The sequence below is a fragment of the Mustelus asterias genome, chromosome 23 (genome assembly GCF_964213995.1).
Source record: "Mustelus asterias chromosome 23, sMusAst1.hap1.1, whole genome shotgun sequence".
In the NCBI taxonomy this organism is placed as follows: domain Eukaryota; kingdom Metazoa; phylum Chordata; class Chondrichthyes; order Carcharhiniformes; family Triakidae; genus Mustelus; species Mustelus asterias.
In genome coordinates, this window is record NC_135823.1 from 11,572,327 (window position 1) to 11,594,898 (window position 22,572).

The window sequence follows — 22,572 nt, forward strand, 5'->3', positions numbered from 1 at the left end:
GGGTTGAGATGTGTGTATTTTAATGCAAGGAGTGTAGTGAACAAAATGGATGAGCTTAGAGCGTGGATCACTACTTGGAAGTGAGATGTGGTGGCCATTACAGAGACTTGGTTATCTCAGGGACAGGACTGGATACTTCAAGTGCCGGGTTTCAGATGTTTCAGGAGGGACAGGGAAGGAGGCAAAAGAGGCGGGGGAATGGCACTGTTGATCAGGGATAGTGTCACGGCGGTAGAAAAGATGGATGCCACAGAGGGATTGTCTACGGAATCTCTGTGGGTGGAAGTTCGCAACAGGAAGGGGTCAATAATTTTACTGGATGTTTTCTATAGGCTGCCCAATAGTAGCAGGGATGTGGAGGAGCAGATTGGGAAGCAGATCCTGGAGAGATGTGATAATAACAGAGTGGTCGTGATGGGAGATTTTAATTTCCCAAATATCGATTGGAATATCCCTGGGATAAGGGGTTCAGATGGAGAGGAGTTTGTTAGGTGTGTTCAGGAGGGCTTCCTGACACAGTATGTGGATAAGCCTACAAGAGGAGAGGCTGAACATGACTTGGTATTAGGGAATGAACATGGGCAGGTGTCAGATCTCTGTGGGAGAACATTTTGGGGATAGTGATCATAACTCTATCTCCTTTACATTGGCATTGGAGAGAGATAGGATCAGTCAAGCTAGGGAAGTGTTTAATTGGAGTAAGGGCAATTATTAGGCTATTAGGCAGGAAATTAGAGGCATAATTTGGAAGGTTTTCTCAGGGAAATGTACAGAAGAAATGTGGCAAATTTTCAAGGAACATTTGTCTGGAGCTCTGCACAGCAACGTTCCAATGAGATAGGGGAGTTATGGTAGGTTACAGGAACCATGGTGCACGAAAGCTGTAATGAATTTAGTCAAGAAGAAAAAAGGCTGCAAAAGATTCAGGGAGCTAGGTAATGTTAGAAATCTAGAAGAGTATACGACTAGTAGGAAGGAACTTAAGAGGGAAATTAGAAGAGCAAGAAGGGGTCATGAGAAGACCTTGGCAGACAGGATAAAGGAAAACCCCAAGGCATTCTACAAGTATGTTAAGAGCAAAAAGATAAGATGTGAAAGAGTAGGACCTATCAAATGTGACGGTGGGAAAGTCTGTATAGAACCGGTAGAAAGAGCAGAGGTACTCAATGAATACTTTGCTTCAGAAGTCACAGTGGAAAAGGATCTTGGTAGTTGCAGTGCAGACTTGCAGTGGACTGAGAAGATTGAGCATGTGGATATTAGGGGAGAGGATGTGTTGGAACTCTTGAAAAGCATCAAGTTAGATAAATCGCCGGGACCGCATGGGATGTACCCCAGGTTACTGTGGGAGGCGAGGGAAGAGATTGCTGAGCCTCTGGCGATGATCTTTGCGTCATCAATGGCGACGGGAGAGGTTCCGGAGGATTGGAGGATTGCAGATGTGGTTCCGTTATTCAAGAAAGGGAGAAGAGATAGCCCAGGAAATTATAGACCAGTGAGTCTAACCTCAGTGGTTGGTAAGTTGATGGAGAAGATCCTGAGAGGCAGGATTTATGAACATCTGGAGAGGAATAGTATGATCAGAAATAGCCAGCACGGCTTTGTCCAAGGCAGATCATGCCTTACGAGCCTAATTGAATTTTTTGAAGATGTAACTAGACACATAGACGAGGGAAGAGCGGTAGATGTAGTTTATATGGATTTTAGCAAGGCGTTTGATAAGGTGCCCCATGCAAGGCTTATTGAGAAAGTGAAGGGGCATGGGATACAAGGGGACATTGCTTTGTGGATTCAGAACTGGCTTGCCCACAGAAGGCAAAGAGTGGTTGTAGATGGGTCTTTTTCAGCATGAAGGTCGGTCACCAGTGGAGTGCCCCAGGGATCTGTTCTGGGACCCTTGCTCTTTGTGATTTTTATAAATGACCTGGATGAGGAAGTGGAAGGATGGTTTGGCAAGTTTGCTGATGACACAAAGGTTGGTGGTGTTGTGGATAGTGTAGAGGGATGTCAGCAGTTGCAACGAGACATAGATAAGATGCAAGACTGGGCGGAGAAGTGGCAGATGGATTTCAACCCAGATAAGTGTGTGGTGGTTCATTTTGGCAGGTCGAATAGGATGAAAGAATATAATATTAAGGGTAAGACGCTAGGCAGTGTGGAGGATCAGAAGGATCTTGGGGTCCGGGTTCATAGGTCACTCAAAGCAGCGTCGCAGGTAGAGGCTGTAATTAAGAGGGCGTATGGAATACTGGCCTTCATCAATAGAGGAATTGAGTTTACAAATCGGGAGATAATGCTGCAGTTGTATAGGAACCTGGTCAGACCCCACCTGGAGTACTGTGCCCAGTTCTGGTCGCCTCATTACAGAAAGGATGTGGAAGCCATAGAAAGGGTGCAGAGGAGATTTTCAAGGATGTTGCCTGGATTAGATGGCATGCCTTATGAGGATAGGTTGAGAAAGCTAGGTATTTTCTCCTTGGAGAGGCGAAGGATGAGAGGTGACCTGATAGAGGTGTATAAGATGTTGAGAGGTATTGATAAAGTGGATTCTCAGAGGCTTTTACCCAGGTCTGGAATGGTTGCCACAAGAGGTCAAGAGGTTTAGGGTGCTGGGGAGTAGGTACAGAGGAGATGTTCAGGGTAAGTTTTTCACTCGGAGGGTGGTGGGTGCGTGGAATCAGCTGCCAGTAGTGGTGCTTGAGGCGGATTCGATAGGGTCTTTTAAGAGACTTTTGGATAAGTTCATGGAAGTTAGTAAGATAGAGGGTTATAGGTAAGCCTAGTAGGTCGGGACATGTTCGGCGCAACTTGTGGGCCGAAGGGCCTGTTTGTGCTGTAGCTTTTCTATGTTCTATTCTAAACATCAGCATGACCGTCTGTGTGTGGAGCCGCAGGAGATGGGTGAGAATTTTAATGAATGTTTCTCCTTGGAAAATCATGGGTGCTGAAGAAGTAAGGAAGCCACACGCATATTACTAGGGAGGAGGTATCTGCAGCCTTACAGTGCATTAAGGTGGATAAATCCCCTGGGCCTGATCAAGTGCATCCTTGGATCTTGTTGGAGGTTAGGGAAGAAATTCCAGAGGTCCTTGCAGAGCTATTTGCTTCATCTCTTTCCACTGGCGAAGTTCTGGAAGACTAGAGCATGGCTAATGTTGTTCTGTTGTTTAAGAATGGTAGCAAAGAGAAGCCTGGTAATTACAGGCCGGTGAGTCTTACAACAGTGGTGGATAAGTTACTGGAGGGGATTCTGAGGGACAGGATCTATCAACATTGGTGAAGGTTTGGAATTCTGCACCACAAAGGACTATGGAGCCTCAGTCATCAAAAATTTTCAAGAGAAAGATTGATAAGTTTTGAGATATTGAAGACATTGAGTGATCTGGGGGATAGTGTGGGAAATGGTGCTGAGGTAGATCAGCCAATTCTGAATGAATAGTTGAAGCAGTTCGATGGGCTGAATGGCCAACTGCAGCTCCTATTTCTTACGCTTCTGTGTGCTGGACAGGAAGCAGTGAGCATGGATCTGTCAATCAGCCTGAATCAGCACCTTCAGGCGAATTGGGAGGGTGAATATTAAATACAACAGAGTGAGAATGGACGGTGAGTGTGTGGGTTGAAGATTTGTAGCTTTTTGGGGAATGAGAGGGGAAAGAGTATCCCATGGAAACTAGAATTGTTTGTTCTGAATTTCTATCTTGGGCGCCACGGTGGCACAGTGGTTAGCACTGCTGCCTCACAGTGCCAGAAACCCGGTTCAATTCCAGCCTCGGGTCACTGTCTGTGTGGAGTTCGCACATTCTCCCCGTGTCTGCGTGAGGTTCTTCTGGGTGCTCCGGTTTCCTCCCACAGTCCAAAGATGTGCGGGTTAGGTTGATTGGCTATGCTAAATTGACCGTAGTGTCGGGATTAGCAGGGTAAATATGTGGAGTTACGGGAATAAGGCTTGGATGTGACTGTGATCGGTGCAGACACGATGGGCCAAATGGCCTCCTTCTGCACTGCAGGGATTCTATGAGATTCTACTGACACTGATGACTTTTGTAAACTCCTTTTACAGGATACTGAAAGAGGAATCACAGGCTGAAATCTCAAACGTCACATCTAGATCTGACAGAGTCAGATTCCTTGGGACCTGAATATCATCGGCCTTTGAATCTAGAAGGAGAAATGGTTGTCTGTTTTGTCAATTTGAAAAGATTTCAAACATCAGTGTGACTGGAAAACACGCTGCCACACTCGAGTGAGAGTGTTCCAGTGCACTGACTAAAGAGCTTTAACCAGTTACACAGTCTGAATAAATATCACACCTTTCACAGCTGGGAGAGGCTGTACTCATGTTCTGTGTGTGGATGAGGCTTCAACTGATTGTCCACCCAAGAGAGAGTCAAGCACACCTGTACCATGGAGAAACCATGGAAATGTGTGGACTGTGGGAAGGGATACAAAGCCCCATCTCTGCTCGAAGCTCATCGGCGTAGCCACACTGGGGAGAGGCCATTCATTTGCACTCAGTGTGGGGAGGGATTCATTCGGTTATCCAGCCTGCAGCAACACCAGCGAGTTCACACTGGGGAGAGGCCGTTCACCTGCTCTCAGTGTGGGAAGAGTTTCACTCAGTTATCCGGCCTGCGGGCACACGAGCGAGTTCACACTGGGGAGAAACCATTCACCTGCGCTCAGTGTGGGAAGGGATTTAGTCAGCTATCCAGCCTGCAGGCACACGAGCGAGTTCACACTGGGGAGAGGCCGTTCACCTGCTCTCAGTGTGGGAAGGGATTCATTGTGGCATCCCACCTGCGGGCACACCAGCGGGTTCACACAGGGGAGAGGCCATTCACCTGCTCTCAGTGTGGGGAGGGATTCAGTCAGTTATCCACCCTGCGAACACACCAGCGCATTCACACTGGGGAGAAACCGTTCACGTGCTCTCAGTGTGGGAACAGATTCACTCGGTCATCCATCCTGCTCACACACCAGCGTGTTCACACTGGGGAGAGGCCATTCACCTGCTCTGTGTGTAGGAAGAGATTCACTCGGTTATCCAATCTGCGGACACACCAGCGTGTTCACACTGGGGAGAAACCATTCACCTGCCCTCAGTGTGGGAAGAGATTCAGTCAGTCATCCAGCCTGCGGACACACCTACGAGTTCACACTGGGGAGAGGCCATTCATCTGCCCTCAGTGTGGGAAGGGATTCACTCAATTATCGCACCTACAGACACACCAGCGAGTTCATGAGTGATTACAGGGGTTGGATTCTTATTTTTGCTCTCAATTACATCCAGGGCTGCATTTTGTTAATTCCCACAGTTGGTCAATGGGGAGAGTTTGAGGGTTTCTTTCTGCTGGACTGGCCAGTCTCACGACTTTGCCTCCAGTGGGCTGATGCTCTTTCAGTCTTGTTGCAAATATCTGGTTTTAAACTTCACAAGGATCCCGGAGTGACAGGGTGTTAGAAAGTTGAGATATTCAGTCAGCATTCCTGTATGGACCTCCCCAAATGTGCATCCAAAGTCCTTTGTATATTGTCTTCACTTCCTTCGTAGTCAGCTAATTCCAGGTAATTACCATTCGCTGCATCAAAATACTCTTCCTCACATCCCCCCCGCATCTCTGACCCAAAACCTCAAATCTGTGTCATAAGAACATAAGAAATAGGAGCAGGAGTAGGCCATCTGGCCCTTCGAGCCTGCCCCGCCATTCAACAAGATCATGGCTGATCTCGTCCTTGTCCCATCAGCTAATGGGAACAGCTTTTCTTTGTTCACCTTATCTAAACCTGTCAGAATCTTGTCCACCTCGATCAAATCTCCCCTCAATCTCCTTTGTTCCAAGGGGAACAACCCCAGCCTGACATTGACAATAAAGAACAAACTAACAGAATATGTTAATAGCTGAAATCAAATGGGAATGTTTAATTTCTGTTTTAAAGATATTGTGAATATGTTGTCCTGGACAATAAAGGAATTGGAATAACTCACCTTGGGTGTGGTTGAATGGAATATATTCATCTGGTATCCACCTACAGTCTAGTGAAAGTCTGGAATGCATAGATGGGATGAATAAATTGATCGCTTTCTCTTGGAGATATTTACATCCTTGTCCATGAACATTGTCTTAAAGAAAACCACATTTGAAAGCCCGGCTACGACATGGACTAGCAACACCATAACAGGGAGAGAAGACAGACAGACTCTCATTTTGATCTTTTCATCAGCGCATCTGAGAGTTAAGAATGTGTGACATGATTTTTTGCATGTGAAAAATAGCAAGCCTAAATTCATGGTGAGATGGAGTGAACAACAGGTCCCAAACACACACAGCTACTTGAGACACAGCAGGAGATGAAATGATTAATATGGCCACGGGATTGTGACAGCATTGTGGCACCATCAAGGCATTGACACACTCCACAGAGAAACTGAGTTCAAAACAATCAGGATTCAATTAACACACTGCACATGCTCACAAAGGCAGGAATATCACAGTAAAATGTATAATAATATAGTATATAATTTTCCCAATTAAGAGCTTGTGAGAAATAATACTGAGTAAGAACTGTCCACAAGTTGGATAGGGGTAAAGCGAGAGCTGGAAAATCTTTTACATCCGTGCTTGATCTGTTGCTTGAAGCATCTGTCTTTATGTACTTGTAACCTAGAACTCACAGTGCTACTTCAGAAGAAAAGATCAAGTAGACGTTACCCAACGTGGGAACAGAACTGGAAAATAACGGAGTGAAATTGAGTGAGGAGTCAGAGAGTTCTCCTCCCCTCAAGGTGTGGACTGTAAGAATCCTGGGGGACCCCCGACTTTGGGTTTTCTTGCTAATTAATGAACATTAAATTCTATGACTGGCTGTGCATTGATTATTAATTTGATTGTTTCACGTCTCCTGTTTTTATTCCTGTTGTGATTACACTCTGGGTAAGGATGGTTGACAGGTGACAGGATGGGAAACTGTGGTTTGCGTTTTCATTGACCAAATGTTTTATTGATCCCAAAGGTGTAAAAGGGCCCAAACTTCAGCAGAAATCTAGCAGAGCAGAGAACAGACAACCTGCTGTGCGGGAACATGGAGATAAACAGCTCCAGAGGACAGGGAAAACAAGAGTGCTTTGAATCTTAGATGCCATGTCAAGGCCAGAATGTTTTCACTGCTTGGCATGGGAATGCTGACTCCTTGCACCAGGGATGGAGCGTGGGAGGACAAGTGTTTGAGAGTTTGACGTGGCTTGGGCAGGTACAGATGGTTCAATGACAGGTTTTGTAATTGGTCCATTCAAATGTTAGCTCAGCAATGATTGGGTTAAATGTGATATAAAAAGTAGAAGAAGGGATTCCCCGAGCACAGAGATTTGTCGAGGTTTTACATGTTGCATTGACTGGTGCCATGGCATCGGGGACAGAGCAGGGAGCATTTCCATGGGGATGGTGTTTCTACCCAGAGTGTAATGGTAATGCTGCTGCACTTTGATACCACTGCTCAGACATTAGCCTGTGTCAGCTCTTAGTGATACTGAATAAAATCTAACCACTGTCACCAATAAGGGTTATCACTGGGAATCATTTCAGAGTTTGGGAAAAGGTGAGAAAGGGTTAATTGGCTCCCTGAAACCCATTTTCTAGCATCACTGTCAAAAATAAAATCTAATCTCCCCCTCTGGCTCCTTTGTCAATGACCTTAGAGGGACTCACTTTCTGTTCAAGAGCCTGCCAACCCCTCTCACCCACTTTCCCTAAAGTACATCAATCCCATCAGGAAAAGTCCAAAAAAAGCAAATATTTTTACCGATATAAGTTTATTAATGAAACAGGACATGGTTAAACAACAGAAAATGACTTGAAGATCAAAGACAACCAGAGTAAAAGGATGTTCACAATGTTCTGGACACAAATGCTTTCTCTCCAGCTCCTCTGTACCCGGTTCCCACTTTGGACACAGGGACACTGAACCCCAGGGTTCAGGTCACCATCAGCGCCGGTGACCCCCTCCCGTGCCCCAGTTGATTGGAGGCCCATTTCCCAGTCAGTCCTCCAGCACCTTCCTGTCTCCATTAGTGTGATGCCCATGGCAGTTTGATAGGAGGATGTATTAGGGTCACAATCAATAGGGACTGTGTGGGGACAGAGATTTCTCGTTTGAGATGAGGAAGGATGTTCTCTGTTGATTAAAATTGTCAGCTCTGGATTTCTACCCTTTGCTCAGAGCGATGTGTTTTGCAATATCCTTTGAGGGGTTTATTAGGGAGGATATGCTGACAAAAAAAAACTATCTCCAAGATCGCGCATATCGACACAGACAAAAAAAAACTAAACATTCCTATTCTGAGATGGCTCCTTCTTTACTGGACTCCAGTAAAGAGTCTTGATTGGGACTTGATTCTTAGATACACTCTGGTGTCTGCTTAACACATGACTGTTAATACTACATCTAAACAAGTTGCAAGAGTAGGTATGTTGCTCCAAGGCAAGATTCCAACCCCTCCCTTGACAATCTAACTACATCATCATCTATGTCTTACATTTTCATATCCCATTAGTTAATCCATTATACTACACCCCTGCATGCACCCCAAAATATCCTTTGTAGGGGTCCTATGGCTGGTAAAAATGTCATTGTTTTTAAGAATGGACACAATGTCTGCAGTGACACCTGCACATACTGCCTTAGAGAACATCATCTGCCATTGGACCTACTGCATCAAGGAAGCTGCTAACTTGAAGTTTTTGCTTCTTTTTGTGAAGGTCTGATGTTGCTTGGTACCAGAGAAAATTGTGTTTCTGTAACTCCCATAGCCCTCTCTGCGGGCCTCCGAGGCAGTCAAACAGGAGGGGCAAGACAGGAACTGTTCCCCTGTTTGGTCATCATTCCCTCTCTCTCCATTGAATCTCCTCCTTCAGGTGCAAGGACAGGGACTGCTCACCAGAATGGTCATCGTTATCCTCACCAGTGAGCCTCCTTGTCCCACAGATTGTTTTACGAGCTCCTTTAAAAGGTTTTTCATTCTGTGATTTCTTTGATATTACCAGTGGGTTGTTTTTACACCAATGTCTCCATCGCTGCCAGCATGTTCCATAATGTGTCTTATATTGGACTCTGGGCAAGGGGCCTGGATCTTAGACAGACTATACACATTCTCTGGTATCAGTTTAACTCTTGCTTCTTAGTGCTACATCTGAACATGTTACAGGGTAAGTATGTAGCTCCCAAGTAGGATTCCAAACTCTCCCTCCCTCTTATCTAACACACGATGTACTGATGTCACTGGTACATCACCATCCATTTCATTGAGAGTTACAAGTTAGCCAGGAAGGACCTAAAGAAAGAGTTAAGAAGAGCCAGGAGGGGACATGAGAAGCCTTTGGCAGGTAGGATCAAGGAAAACCCTAAAGCTTTCTATAGGTATGTCAGGAGTAAAAGAATGACTAGGGTAAAATTCAGGCCAGTCAAGGACAGTAGTGGGAAGTTGTGCGTGGAGTCTGAAGAGATAGGAGAGGCACTAAATGAATATTTTTCGTCGGTATTCACACTGGAGAGGGACAGTGTCGAGGGGAGTACTGAGATGCAGGCTGTTGGACTGGATGGGATTGATGTTCATAAGGAGGAGGTGTTAGCAATTCTGGAAAGGGTAAAAATAGATAAGTCTCCTGGGCCGGATGGGATTTATCCTAGGATTCTCTGGGAGGCTAGAGAGCAGATTGCAGAGCCTTTGGCTTTGATCTTTGTGTCGTCATTATCTACAGGAACAGTGCCAGAAGACTGGAGGATAGCAAATGTTGTCCCCTTGTTCAATAAGGGGAGTAGGGACAACCCTGGTAATTATAGACCGGTGAGCCTTACTTCTGTTGTGGGCAAAGTATTGGAAAGGAATATAAGAGATAGGATTTATAATCACCTAGAAAGGAATAATTTGATAAGGGATAGTCAACACGGTTTTGTGAAGGGTAGGTCGTGCCTCACAAACCTTATTGAGTTCTTTGAGAAGGTGACCAAAGAGGTGGATGAGTGTAAAGCGGTTGATGTGGTGTATATGGATTTCAGTAAAGTGTTTGATAAGGTTCCCCATGGTAAGCTTTTGCAGAAAATACGGATGCATGGGATTGAGGGTGATTTAGTGGTTTGGATCAGGAATTGGCTAGCTGTAAGAACAGTAAGAAGTCTCACAACACCAGGTTAAAGTCCAACAGGTTTATTTGGTAGCAAATAAACCTGTTGGACTTTAACCTGGTGTTGTGAGACCTCTTACTGTGCTTACCCCAGTCCAACGCCGGCATCTCCACATCATAGCTGTAAGAAAACAGAGGGTCGTGGTTGATGGGAAATATTCATTCTGGAATTCAGTTACTAGTGGTGTACCGCAAGGATCTGTTTTGGGGCCACTGCTGTTTGTCATTTTTATTAATGACCTGGATGAGGGCATGGAAGGATGGATTAGTAAATTTGTGGATGACAGTAAAGTCGGTGGAGTTGTAGACAGTGCGGAGGGAAGTGGCAGGTTACAGAGGGACATAGATAAGCTGCAGAGCTGGGCTGAGAGGTGGCAAATGGAGTTTAATGCGGAAAAGTGTGAGGTGATTCACTTTGGAAGGAGTAACAGGAATACAGAGTCCTGGGCTAATGGTAAGATACTTGGTAGTGTGGATGAACAGAGGGATCTGGGTGTTCATGTGCATAGATCCCTGAAAGTTGGCACCCAGGTTGATAGGGTTGTTAAGAAGGCGTACGGTGTGTTAGCTTTTATTGATAGAGGGATTGAGTTTCAGAGCCAGGAGGTCATGCTGCAACTGTACAAAGCTCTGATGTGGCCGCATTTGGAGTATTGCATACAGTTTTGGTCGCCGTATTATAGGAAAGATGTGGAAGTGTTGGAAAGGGTGCAGAGGAGATTTACCAGGATGTTGCCTGGTATGGTGGGAAAATCGTATGAGGAAAGGCTGAGGGGCTTGAGGTTGTTTTCGTTAGAGAGAAGGTTAAGAGGTGACTTAATAGAGGCATACAAGATGATCAGAGGATTAGATAGGGTGGATAGTGACAGCCTTTTTCCTCGGATGGTGATGGCTAGCACGAGGGGACATAGCTTTAAATTGAGGGGTGAGAGATATAGGTCAGATGTTAGAGGTAGGTTCTTTACTCAGAGTAGTAAGGGCATGGAATGCCCTGCCTGCAGCAGTAGTGGACTCGTCAACATTAAGAGCATTCAAATGGTTATTGGATAAACATATGGATGATATTGGAATAGTGTAGATTAGAGGGGCTTTAGATTGGTTCCACTGGTCGGCGCAACATCGAGGGCCGAAGGGCCTGTACTGCACTGTAATGTTCTATGTTCTATACAAGAGCATAACCCAGTTGTTAACCCTTTATGTTACAGTTCAGTCCTGGATCTGATTAACAGCAACAATGACAACAGAATCCAACCCCTGTTTTCACTTGTGAACACACTGGTGCTTCAGCAGGTTGGATATCTGACTGAAACCTTTCCTACACTGAGAGCAGCTGAATGGCCTCTCCCCAGTGTGAACTCGCTGGTGTGTCTGCAATTGGGATGATTGAGTGAATCCCTTCCCACAATCAGTGCAGGTGAATGGTTTCTCCCTGGTGTGAACTCGCCGGTGCTTCTGCAGGGCAGATGAATCAGTGAATCCCTTCCCACATTCGGAGCAGGTGAATGGTCTCTCCCCGGTGTGAACTCGCCGGTGTGTAAGCAATTGGGATGACTGACTGAATGCCTTCCCACAATCGGAGCAGGTGAATGGTCTTTCCCGCGTGTGAACTCGCTGGTGTATCAGTAGATAAGATGAATCAGTGAATCCCTTCTCACACAGGGAGCAAGTGAATGGCCTTTCCCCAGTGTGAACTCGATGGTGGGTCTGCAGTTGGGACGACCGACTGAATCCCTTCCCACACACGGTGCAAGTGAAGGGCCTTTCCCCAGTGTGAACTCGCTGGTGTGTCAGGAGGTGGGAAAGCTGACTGAATTCCTGCCCGCACTCAGAGCAGACGAATGGCCTCTCCCCAGTATGAACTCGCCGGTGTGTCCTCAGACTGGCAAACTGAGTGAATCGCTTCCCACAGTCAGAGCAAGTGAACGGCCGCTCCCCAGTGTGAATCCGCTGGTGTCTCAGCACAGAAGACGAACGAGTGAATCTCTTCCCACAGCCAGAGCACTGGAATAGCCTTTCCCCAGTGTGTGTTCGCTGGTGTGTCAGCAGGTTGGATGAATCACTAAATCCGTTCCCACACACAGGGCAGGTGAATGGCCTCTCCCCATTGTGACTGCGTTGATGGGTTTCAAGCGCAGATGGGGACTGGAATCCTTTCCCACAATCCCCACATTTCCATGGATTTTTCATGGTGTGGGTGTCCTTGTGATTCTCCAGGTTTGACAATCAGTCGAAGTCTCATCCACACACAGAACATGTGTACAGTCTCTCTCACTGTGAACAGTGTGAAGTCTTTTTAAGACTGGAACTGCTTAAAGCTTTCCCCAGTCAGTTCACTGAAATACTCTCACTCCGGTGCGTGTGTCTGTCTCAGTGCCTTTCCAGTCACACTGAAGCTTAATATCTTCTGAACCGGACAAGAACAGACAAATATTTCTCCTCCTAGATTCAAAATCCGATGCTAATTGTGTCCTGTTGAATTGAGTGACACTCAGATATTGACATGAAGTTTGGTTTGAGATTTCTGTCTGTAAATCCTCCTCTTCTGACATCCTATGAAAGGAGTTTTCAAAAACAATCAGTGTCAGTACATGATAGAAATTTAGAACAGATAATTCTAGTTTCAATGCAACATTCTTTCCTCTCTCATTCCCTAAAAGTTGTAAATCTCCATTCCACACACTCTCCGTCCATTCTCACTCTGCTGTATCTCATAATCACCCTCCCAATTCTCCTGAAAGTGTTGCTGCAAGCTGATTGACAGATCAATGCTTATCCCTTTCTGTCCAAAACCTTAAAAATTACATATAAGTGTATTTACTACTTAGAGATAACAGGAGAATCTAAGGACTTTAAAATGAAACTGATGGGCACTTGAAGAAATAAACTTGCAGGAGATCAGGGATATAGAGGGGGAATGGGACTGACTGGATTGTTCTACAGAGAGTCGACATCGACTTGCGACACCAAATGGACTCCTTCTGTAATGTAATGACTCTATGACTGGAAATATATAACATAGCTACAGTACTATTTTACAACCCTCATCATAATAAATATATTTTGTTACAAAGCCATAAATATATCTAATCTGTACCATATAGCAACACTAGACATAACTGTCTTATATTAATTTACTGTGCCCTTAAATATCATAGTAAGAAGTCTCACAACACCAGGTTAAAGTCCAACAGATTTATTTGGTAGCACAAGCCACAAGCTTTCAGAGCGCTGCTCCTTCATCAGGTGAGTGGAAGTTCTGTTCACAAACAAGGCATATAAAGACACAAACTCAATTTACAAAATAATGGTTGGAATGCGAATCTTTAATCATGGTAATCAAGTCTTAAAGGTACAGATGGTGAGAGTGGAGAGAGCGTTAAGAACAGGTTAAAGAGATGTGTATTGTCTCCAGCCAGGACAGTTAGTGAGATTTTGCAAGCCCAGGCAAGTCGTGGGGGTTACAGATAGTGTGACATGAACCCAAGATCCCGGTTTAGGCTGTCCTCATGTGTGCGGAACTTGGCTATCAGTCTCTGCTCAGCGATTCTGCGTTGTCGTGTGTCGTGAAGGCTGCCTTAGAGAACGGCTGAATGCCCGTGACTGCTGAAGTGTTCCCCAACAGGAAGAGAACACTCCTGCCTGGTGATTGTCGAGCGGTGTTCATTCATCCGTTGTTTTAGCGTCTGCATGGTCTCGCTAATGTACCATGCCTCGGGTCTGAAATGTCAGCCATCTCCTGGGGAAACCAGCCCTTTAATTGTGAACATTCGGAAAGAGACCAACCTTTTAGCCAGACAAATAAATGTGTCAAGCTGAGGGAGCAAAGGATGTCAATGTATTTAAGAGAGAGAGACCTGGGCCAACCTTTCCAGAGTCTGCACCCTCCCTGGATTGACTTCCTTTCCCTTCAGTTGCTTCACGTCCCCAATTTCCCCCAGAATGAGAAAAGAAATGGAAAGGGGGAGAAAAGAAAGTGTTTTACTCACTGATGTTGGCGACAGGATCAAGTTTCAGTGTGTCTGAAGCTCAATCGTCGTTCGCACAAAGCCCGCGGTCTAATTGGCTGGAGGACCAGAGTCCTTCCGGTCCTCCAATTCTTCCCATTGGTCAATACGTCAACATGATGGTCCGGGATGGGGAGGGCGAGCCCCTGCACATGCGCAGCTTTCCCTCTTCCTTGGGCATGCGCAGTCCCTCCGGGGGGGGGGGGGGGGCGGCGACATCACCAAGCGGCTTCTCGCTCTGGCCGGAGCCGTCAGCCGGTTGCCTGAAAACCTTGGATCGAGGAGGTGCAGGGGGAGGGGAAGTAATGGGTGGGGGCGGGGCTGTCTTGTCCGCGCGCCGAGCCTGCGCACTGGAACCCCAGACATCACCGCGGAGCAGAGTAATTCCTCTTGATTCATTCATTTTGTTAATTCTACATGGGCTCAGAGAATCAGAAGCCGGACTTTATCATCCTTATCCTTTTTCTCCTTTTGCCACCACTCTGTTTTGCGGGAGGGTCGTGGCGATTCCAATCAGACCTGATCATTTTATCATAAAAGTAAAATACTGAGGATGCTGGAATCTGAAACAAGAACAGAAAATGTTGGAAGATCTCAGCAGGTCTGACAGCATCTGTGGAGAGAGAATAGAGCCAATGTTTCGAGTCTGGATGACCCTTCATAAGAGCTCTTATGAACTGTCATCCAGACTCGAAACATTGGCTCTATTCTCTAATCATTTTATCGATAAGTTTCTTGTTCTTCGTTTCCAAATGATTGGTAACAGACCTGTCTGGTCCCCACTCGAGCTCTGATTTTTCACTGGCCATGCTTGGGTGGGATGATAACCATTAGACTACTCGCAGAGGTCCGCTTTTCAGTGCAGTGCAATTGGAGTACACCATCACTTCACCGACTATCAGGTCACAAGTCCCTCACAGTTCTTATCACAAGCTATGATGAAATAATTTAAACTTCTTTACCAACTATCTACCACCGTTTGTTGATTGGTCACGCACTCTTTTTACAGATTCGAGTATCTCAGCCGCTTAACACCAGTCGGTCCTGGAATAAGTTTAATTCTAACTCATTCTGAGTAAATATTCTCACCAGGTCCTCTGTTGGGACCCTGCTGAGCAGCTTTAATGGTTCGTGATTGCAGAAACTGAGCAGTCACAGGAATGTGGTCAAGGTAGTCCAGTCCCATAATGCCTCACATTCAATCTACAGTCCATCAATTACAACAGAATATGTGGCTGTGTGTAGCTGCCTCAGCCATGGTCAACCCCAACACTGCCTTCTTGAACTGCTACAAGGCCCGAGGTGTAAGTTTTCAGCTACACATTCCAGATTTCCGCTAGAGTGTAAGTGGATACCAGATTGATATATTCCATTCAAACACACCTAAGGTGAGTTTTTAAAATTCCTTTATTGTCCAGGACAATATATTCACAAAATCTTTAAAACAGAACTTAAACATTCCTATTTGATTTCATGTATTAACATATTCTGTTGGTTAGTTCTTTGTCAATGTCAGTCTGGGGCTGTTCACCTTGGAGCAAAGGAGGTTGAGGGGAGATTTGATCGAGGTGGACATGATTCTAACAGGTTTAGATAAAGTGGACAAAAGAAAAGCTGTTCCCATTAGCTGATGGGACAGGGATGAGGGGGACGCAGATTTAAGGTTTTGGGTCAGAGATGCCGGGGGGTGGGGGGGGGGGGGGAGGGATGTGAGGAAGAATATTTTGATGCAGCGAATGGTAATGACCTGGAATTTGATGCCTACGAGTGCAGAGGATGTGGAGACAATAAGCAATTTCAAAGGAAATTGGATGGGCATTTGGGGGCTTTCAAGCAGAAGTGCTGACTAAACATCTCTGAACTTCCTAACACCCTGTCACTCTGTGATCCTTGAGAAATTTAAAACCAGGTATTTGCAACAAGACTGAAAAAGCATCAGCCCACTGAAGGCAAAGTTGTGAGACCAGCCAGTCCAGCAGAAAGAAACCCTCTGACCCTCCCCATTGACCAACTGTGAGAATGAACAAAATGCAGTCCTGGATGTAATTGAGAGCAGAAACAATAACAGCAGAATCCAACCTCTGTAATCACTCGTGAACTTGCTGGTGTCTCAGCGGGTGGGATGAAACTCTGAATCCCTTCCCACACTGAGAGCAGGCGAACGGTCTCTCCCCAGTGTGAAATCACTGGTCTGCCTGCAGGTCAGATAACCAAGTGAATCCATTTCCATACTGAGAGCAGGTGAACGGCCTCTCCCCACAATGGCGGCACGGTAGCACAGTGGTTAGCACTGCTGCTTCACAGCTCCAGGGTCCTGGGTTCGATTCCCGGCTCGGGTCACTGTCTGTGTGGAGTTTGCACATTCTCCTTGTGTCTGCGTGGGTTTCCTCCGGGTGCTCCGGTTTCCTCCCACAGTCCAAAGATGTGCGGGTTAGGTTGATTGGCCAGGTTAAAAATTGCCCCTTAGAGTCCTGAGATGTGTAGGTTAGAGGGATTAGCGGGTAAATATGTGGGGATAGGGCCTGGGTGGGATTGTGGTCGGTGCAGACTCGATGGGCCGAATGGCCTCCTTCTGCACTGTAGGGATTCTATGGGATTCTATGAACTCGCTGGTGTGTGCGCATGTTGGATAACCTAATGAATTCCTTCCCACACAGAGCAGGTGAATGGCTCTCCCCAGTGTGCACATCAGAGTTAAAGATGTATATGATTAATATTTGGACTCAGTTTAATTAGGTTGCAGGTGCCTAGTTCCTCAGTTTCAAACTAACCCTCGAAAATACTTTAATTCAAAAGAGACTTAACCATCAGACAAAACACAACTCTGAGATAGCAATTAATATCAATTTTTTTTAATTGAAAAGGAAAATTGATGAAATACATGAGTACTGTGTGCAGTTCTGGCCGTCATGTTACAGGAAGAATGTGATTGCACTGGAGTTGGTGCAGAGGAGATTCACCAGGGTGGTGCCTGGGAACATTTAAGTTATGAAGAGAGGTTACGTAGGCTTGGGTTGTTTTTGTTGGAGCAGGTAAGACTTGAGGGGGAATCTGATCGAGATGTACAAGATTATGAGGGACATGAACAGAATGGATAAGGAGCAACTATTCCGCTTAGTTGACGGGTCAGTCAGGAGGGGGCATAGGTTCAAGGTGAGGGGCAGGAGGTTCAGGGGATGTGAGGAAAAACAATTTTTACCCAGAAGTTGGTGATGGTCTGCAATGTGCTGCCTGGGGGATGGTAGAGGTGGGTTGCTGCACATTCTTTAAAAAGCACCTGGAAGAACACTTGGCATATCATAACATTCAAGCCTATTGGCCAGGGTGCTGGTAAATGGGATTAGGTCGGTAAATCAGGTGTTTCTCACGTGTTGGTGCAGACACTATGGGCCAAAGGGCCTCTTCTGCACTGAGAGATTCTGTGACTTTTAATCAATTCCGGGGATGAAACGGTTTACTAAACTAAACTAAAGAGAGGGAGAAATGTGATAGGTTTGATGCTGGTTAGAAAGGGGGGAGGGTCAGGTAGAACAAAAGGGAAAGTTGGATTGGTTAGAGGGCGGGTGAGATTAAATGACAAAAATGTCCTGGGACAAAAGACAAAGGGAGAGGTAATGGTTGTAGTAAAGAAACAAAGCATTGATCCAGAGTAAGTGTTAATGGCAGAATAAAGGACAGCTCTGTCTGGAAGCAAAAAAACATGAAAACAAGATGGAGACTGGCACTCGGCAAAAAAACAAATCAAAATGGAGGAGAGAGTTCAGGGTGTGAAGTTGTTGAACTCAATGTTGAGTCCAGAAGGCTGTAAAGTGCCTCATCAGAAGATGGGGAGGCTTTTCATCCAGCTTGTGTTGGGCTTCTCCGGAACATTGCATAAGGTCAAGGACAGAAATTTGTGCATGAGAGCAAGGTGATGAATTCTAATGGCAAGCAAACGGAAGATCAGGGTCGTGCTTATGAACTGAACGGATGTGTTCCACAGAGTAAGAAGTTTAACAACACCAGGTTAAAGTCCAACAGGTTTATTTGGTAGCAAAAGCCACACAAGCTTTCGGAGCTCTAAGCCCCTTCTTCAGGTGAGTGGGAATTCTGTTCACAAACAGAGCTTATAAAGACACAGACTCAATTTACATGAATAATGGTTGGAATGCGAATACTTACAACTAATCAAGTCTTTAAGAAACAAAACAATGTGAATGGAGAGAGCACCAAGACAGGCTAAAAAGATGTTTCTATGTTCTATGTATTGTCTCCAGACAAGACAGCCAGTGAAACTCTGCAGGTCCACGCAACTGTGGGAGTTACAAATAGTGTGACATGAACCCAATATCCCAGTTGAGGCCGTCCTCGTGTGTGTGGAACTTGGCTATCAGTTTCTGCTCAGCGACTCTGCGCTGTCGTGTGTCGCGAAGGCCGCCTTGGAGAACGCTTACCCGAATATCAGAGGCCGAATGCCCGTGACCGCTGAAGTGCTCCCTAACAGCTGATATTCGGGTAAGCGTTCTCCAAGGCGGCCTTCGCGACACACCACAGCGCAGAGTCGCTGAGCAGAAACTGATAGCCAAGTTCCACACACACGAGGACGGCCTCAACCGGGATATTGGGTTCATGTCACACTATTTGTAACTCCCACAGTTGCGTGGACCTGCAGAGTTTCACTGGCTGTCTTGTCTGGAGACAATACACATCTTTTTAGCCTGTCTTGGTGCTCTCTCCATTCACATTGTTTGGTTTCTTAAAGACTTGATTAGTTGTAAGTATTCGCATTCCAACCATTATTCATGTAAATTGAGTCTGTGTCTTTATAAGCTCTGTTTGTGAACAGAATTCCCACTCACCTGAAGAAGGGGCTTAGAGCTCCGAAAGCTTGTGTGGCTTTTGCTACCAAATAAACCTGTTGGACTTTAACCTGGTGTTGTTAAACTTCTTACTGTGTTTACCCCAGTCCAACGCCGGCATCTCCACATCATGACTTCCACAAAGAGGGCAGAGAACAGGCTACAGATGAATTAAAGTGTCCAAAGATGTGTGGGTTAGGTTGATTGGCCAGGTTAAAAATTGCCCCTTAGAATCCTAAAATGCGTAGGTTAGAGGGATTAGCGGGTAAATATGTGGGGGTAGGGCCTGGGTGGGATTGTGGTCGGTGCAGACTCGATGGGCCGAATGGCCTCCTTCTGCACTGTTTCTATGATTTCTATGATTAAAGAGAAACCATTTGGGTCCAAAACATTGTGAACATCCTTTTACTCTGATTGTCTTTGATCTGTTTTTAACCATGCTCTGTTTCATTACTAAACTTTTATCAGTAAAAATATTTGATTGTTGTGGACTTTTCCTGATGAGATTGATGCACTTTAGGGAAAGTGGGTGAGAGAGGTTGGCAGGCTCTTTAACAGAAAGTGAGTCCCTTTAAGGTCATTGGCAAAGGAGCCAGAGGGGGAGATGAGATTTTATTTTTGACACTGCGATGTTAGAAAATGGGTTTCAGGGAGTCAATTAACCCTTTCTCCCCTTTTCCCAAACTCTGAAATGATTCCCAGTGATAACACTTATTGGTGACAGTGGTTAGATTTTATTCAATATCAATAAGAGCTGACACAGGCTAATGTCTGAGCAGTGGTATCAAAGTTAATTACACTCTGGGTAGAAGCACCATCCCCATGGAAATGCTCCCTGCTCTGCCCCAGATGCCATGGCACCAGTCAATGCAACATGTAAAACCTCGACAAATCTCTGTGCTCAGGAAATCCCTTCTTAAACTTTTTACATCACAAAGTCTATGGAGACTGATTTAACCCAATCATTGCCAAGCTGACATTTGAATGGACCAATTACAAAAACCTGTCATTGAACCATCTGTACCCGCCCAAGCCACGTCAAACTCTCAAACAATTGTCTTCCCACGCTCCGTCCCTGGTATAGGGAGTCAGCATTCCCATGCCAAGCAGTGAAAATACGGTGGCCTTGACACCCAGGTGACGTCAAGGTTTCAAGGCGCTTTTGCTTTCTCAGTCCTCTGGGAGCTCTTTATCTCCCTGTCCCCACACAGCAAGTTATCTGTTCTCAGCTCTGCTAGATTTCTGCTGAAGTTTGGCCCCTTTTACACATTCGAGGTCAATAAAACATTTGGCCAATGAAGACGCAAACCACAATTTCCTACCCGCTCACCTGTCAACCATTCTTACTCAGAGCGTAATCACAGCAGGAATAAAAACAGAAGTGTGACAATCAAATTCAAAATAAATGCACAGCCAGTCATAGAATTGAATTTACACTTCACTAATTAGCAAAAACACCCGAAGTAGGGGTCCCTCAGGATTTTTACAGTACATACCTTGAGGGGAGGAGAACTCTTTCTCTGACCCATCACTCAATTTCACTCCGTTATTTTCCAGTTCTGTTCTGGCCCCTCCTGGGGTAACATCTACTCATCTTTTCTTCTGAAGTAGCACCGTGAGTTCTCAGTTACTTGTGCATAAGGACAGCTGCTTCAAACAACAGATCAAGCATGGATGTAAAATATTCTCCAGCTCTTGTTTTACCCCCTATCCAACTTGTCATAGTTCTTACTCAGTGCTACTTCTTTCAAGTCCTTAAATATATTATTCCTTTTACTTTAATTTCACTTACTTGGTGTCCATGTGCAATGTATTTAATTGGATCCTGATTGTTTTGAACTCAGTTTCTCTCTAGAATGTGTGTCAATGCCTTGATGGTGTCGCAATGTTGTCTCAATTCCCTGGCCACATTAACCATTTCATCTCCTGCCGTGTCTCAAGTAGCTGTGTGTGTTTGAGATGCGCTCTTCACTCCATCTCGCCATGAATTTAGATGTATTACTTAACATGTAATAATTCCCATCCACACTCACCGGTGTCCCTTTAACATGGTGCACATTGTTAGCTTTCAGACAATCTCAATTTTTTACCAGGATGTTGCCTGGTATGGAGGGTCTTAGGTATGAGAGATTGGGTAAACTGGGCTTGTTCTCCCTGGAAAGACGGAGAATGAGGGGAGACGTAATAGAGGTGTACAAAATTATGAAGGGTATAGATAGGGTGAACAGTGGGAAGCTTTTTCCCAGGTCGGAGGTGACGATCACGAGGGGTCACGGGCTCAAGGTGAGAGGGGCAAGGTATAACTCAGATATCAGAGGGATGTTTTTTACACAGAGAGTGGTGGGGCCTGGAATGAGCTGCCAAGTAGGGTGGTGAAGGCAGACACGCTGGCATCGTTTAAGACTTACCTGGATAGTCACATGAGCAGTCTGGGAATGGAGGGATATAAATGAATGGTCTAGTTGGACCAATGAGCGGCACAGGCTTGGAGGGCTGAAGAGCCTGTTTCCTGTGCTGTACTGTTCTTTGTTCTTTGTTCTCATCACAAGATCTAATTGTGTGTCAGTCTCGAGACCTTTGCTTATCTCTCGCTGACATGGTCCTGATATTTTAGGTTGTGGCCGGGATTTCAAATGTGGATTTCTTTGTTTAAAAAAAGTTCATGGACAAAGGATAGAAATATTTCGAAGAGAAATTTATCAACCTATTTATTTCACAGACAGTTTTCTGACTTTCTTCAGAATGCAGGTGGATATCAGATTGATATATTCCACTGAACTACACCCAAGGTGAATTAAAGTATAGCACACCACATTAAAGGGAGGCTATTAATGGATAGAACAGCTCAGTGGACAGATATAGTCAGTGTGTAACAACCGCACTGGATAAAGACCGTCAGTGTATAACAACCACACTGGATAGAGACAGTCAGTGTATAACAACCACACTGGATAGAGACAGCCAGTATATAACACAACACACTAGATAAGGACAGTCAGTGTGTATAATGCACCACACTGGATAAAGTCAATGTATAACCCACTGCATGGATAGAGACAGTCAGTGTATAATGCACCACTCTGGATAGAGACAGTCAGGGTATAACACACCGCACTGGATAGGGACAGTTAGTGTATAACACATCGCACTGGATAGAGACAGTCAGTGTATAAAACACCGCACTGGATAGAGACAGTCAGGGTATAACACACCGCACTGGATACGGACAGTTAGTGTATAACACATCGCACTGGATAGAGACAGTCAGTGTATAACATACCACACTGGAGAGAGACAGTATATAACACACAGCACTGGATAGGGACAGTCAGTGTATAACACAACATACACAATGTAAAGAGACAGTCAGTGCATAACACACTGCACTGGATAGAGACAGTCAGTGCATAATACACCACACTGGAGAGAGACTGTCAGTATACCACACACAACACACACTCGAGAGAGACAGTCAGTGTGTAACATACAGCACTGGATAGGGACAGTGTATAACACACCATACTGGATAGAGAGAGTCAGTTTATAACATACGGC

At 45.4% G+C, this 22,572-nt stretch overlaps 2 protein-coding genes across 2 annotated transcripts in view; one reads left to right on the top strand and one right to left on the bottom strand.

Annotated features, from left to right (window-relative positions):
- Window positions 1-6,862, top strand: part of LOC144510517 (uncharacterized) — a 32,670-nt gene extending 25,808 nt beyond the window's left edge. Inside the window, exon 3 of the mRNA XM_078240006.1 lies at window positions 4,552-6,862. Coding sequence (XP_078096132.1) covers window positions 4,552-5,247 — 696 coding nt within the window. The 3' untranslated portion in view covers window positions 5,248-6,862. The remainder of the gene's footprint in view (window positions 1-4,551) is intronic.
- Window positions 6,863-11,098: 4,236 nt separating this feature from the next.
- The window catches only part of LOC144510913 (uncharacterized), an 81,891-nt gene continuing 70,417 nt past the window's right edge, over window positions 11,099-22,572 (bottom strand). The window contains exons 8-9 of the mRNA XM_078240970.1: window positions 16,951-16,961; window positions 11,099-12,383 (exon numbers count right to left, since the gene is read on the bottom strand). Coding sequence (XP_078097096.1) covers window positions 11,436-12,383; window positions 16,951-16,961 — 959 coding nt within the window. The 3' untranslated portion in view covers window positions 11,099-11,435. The remainder of the gene's footprint in view (window positions 12,384-16,950; window positions 16,962-22,572) is intronic.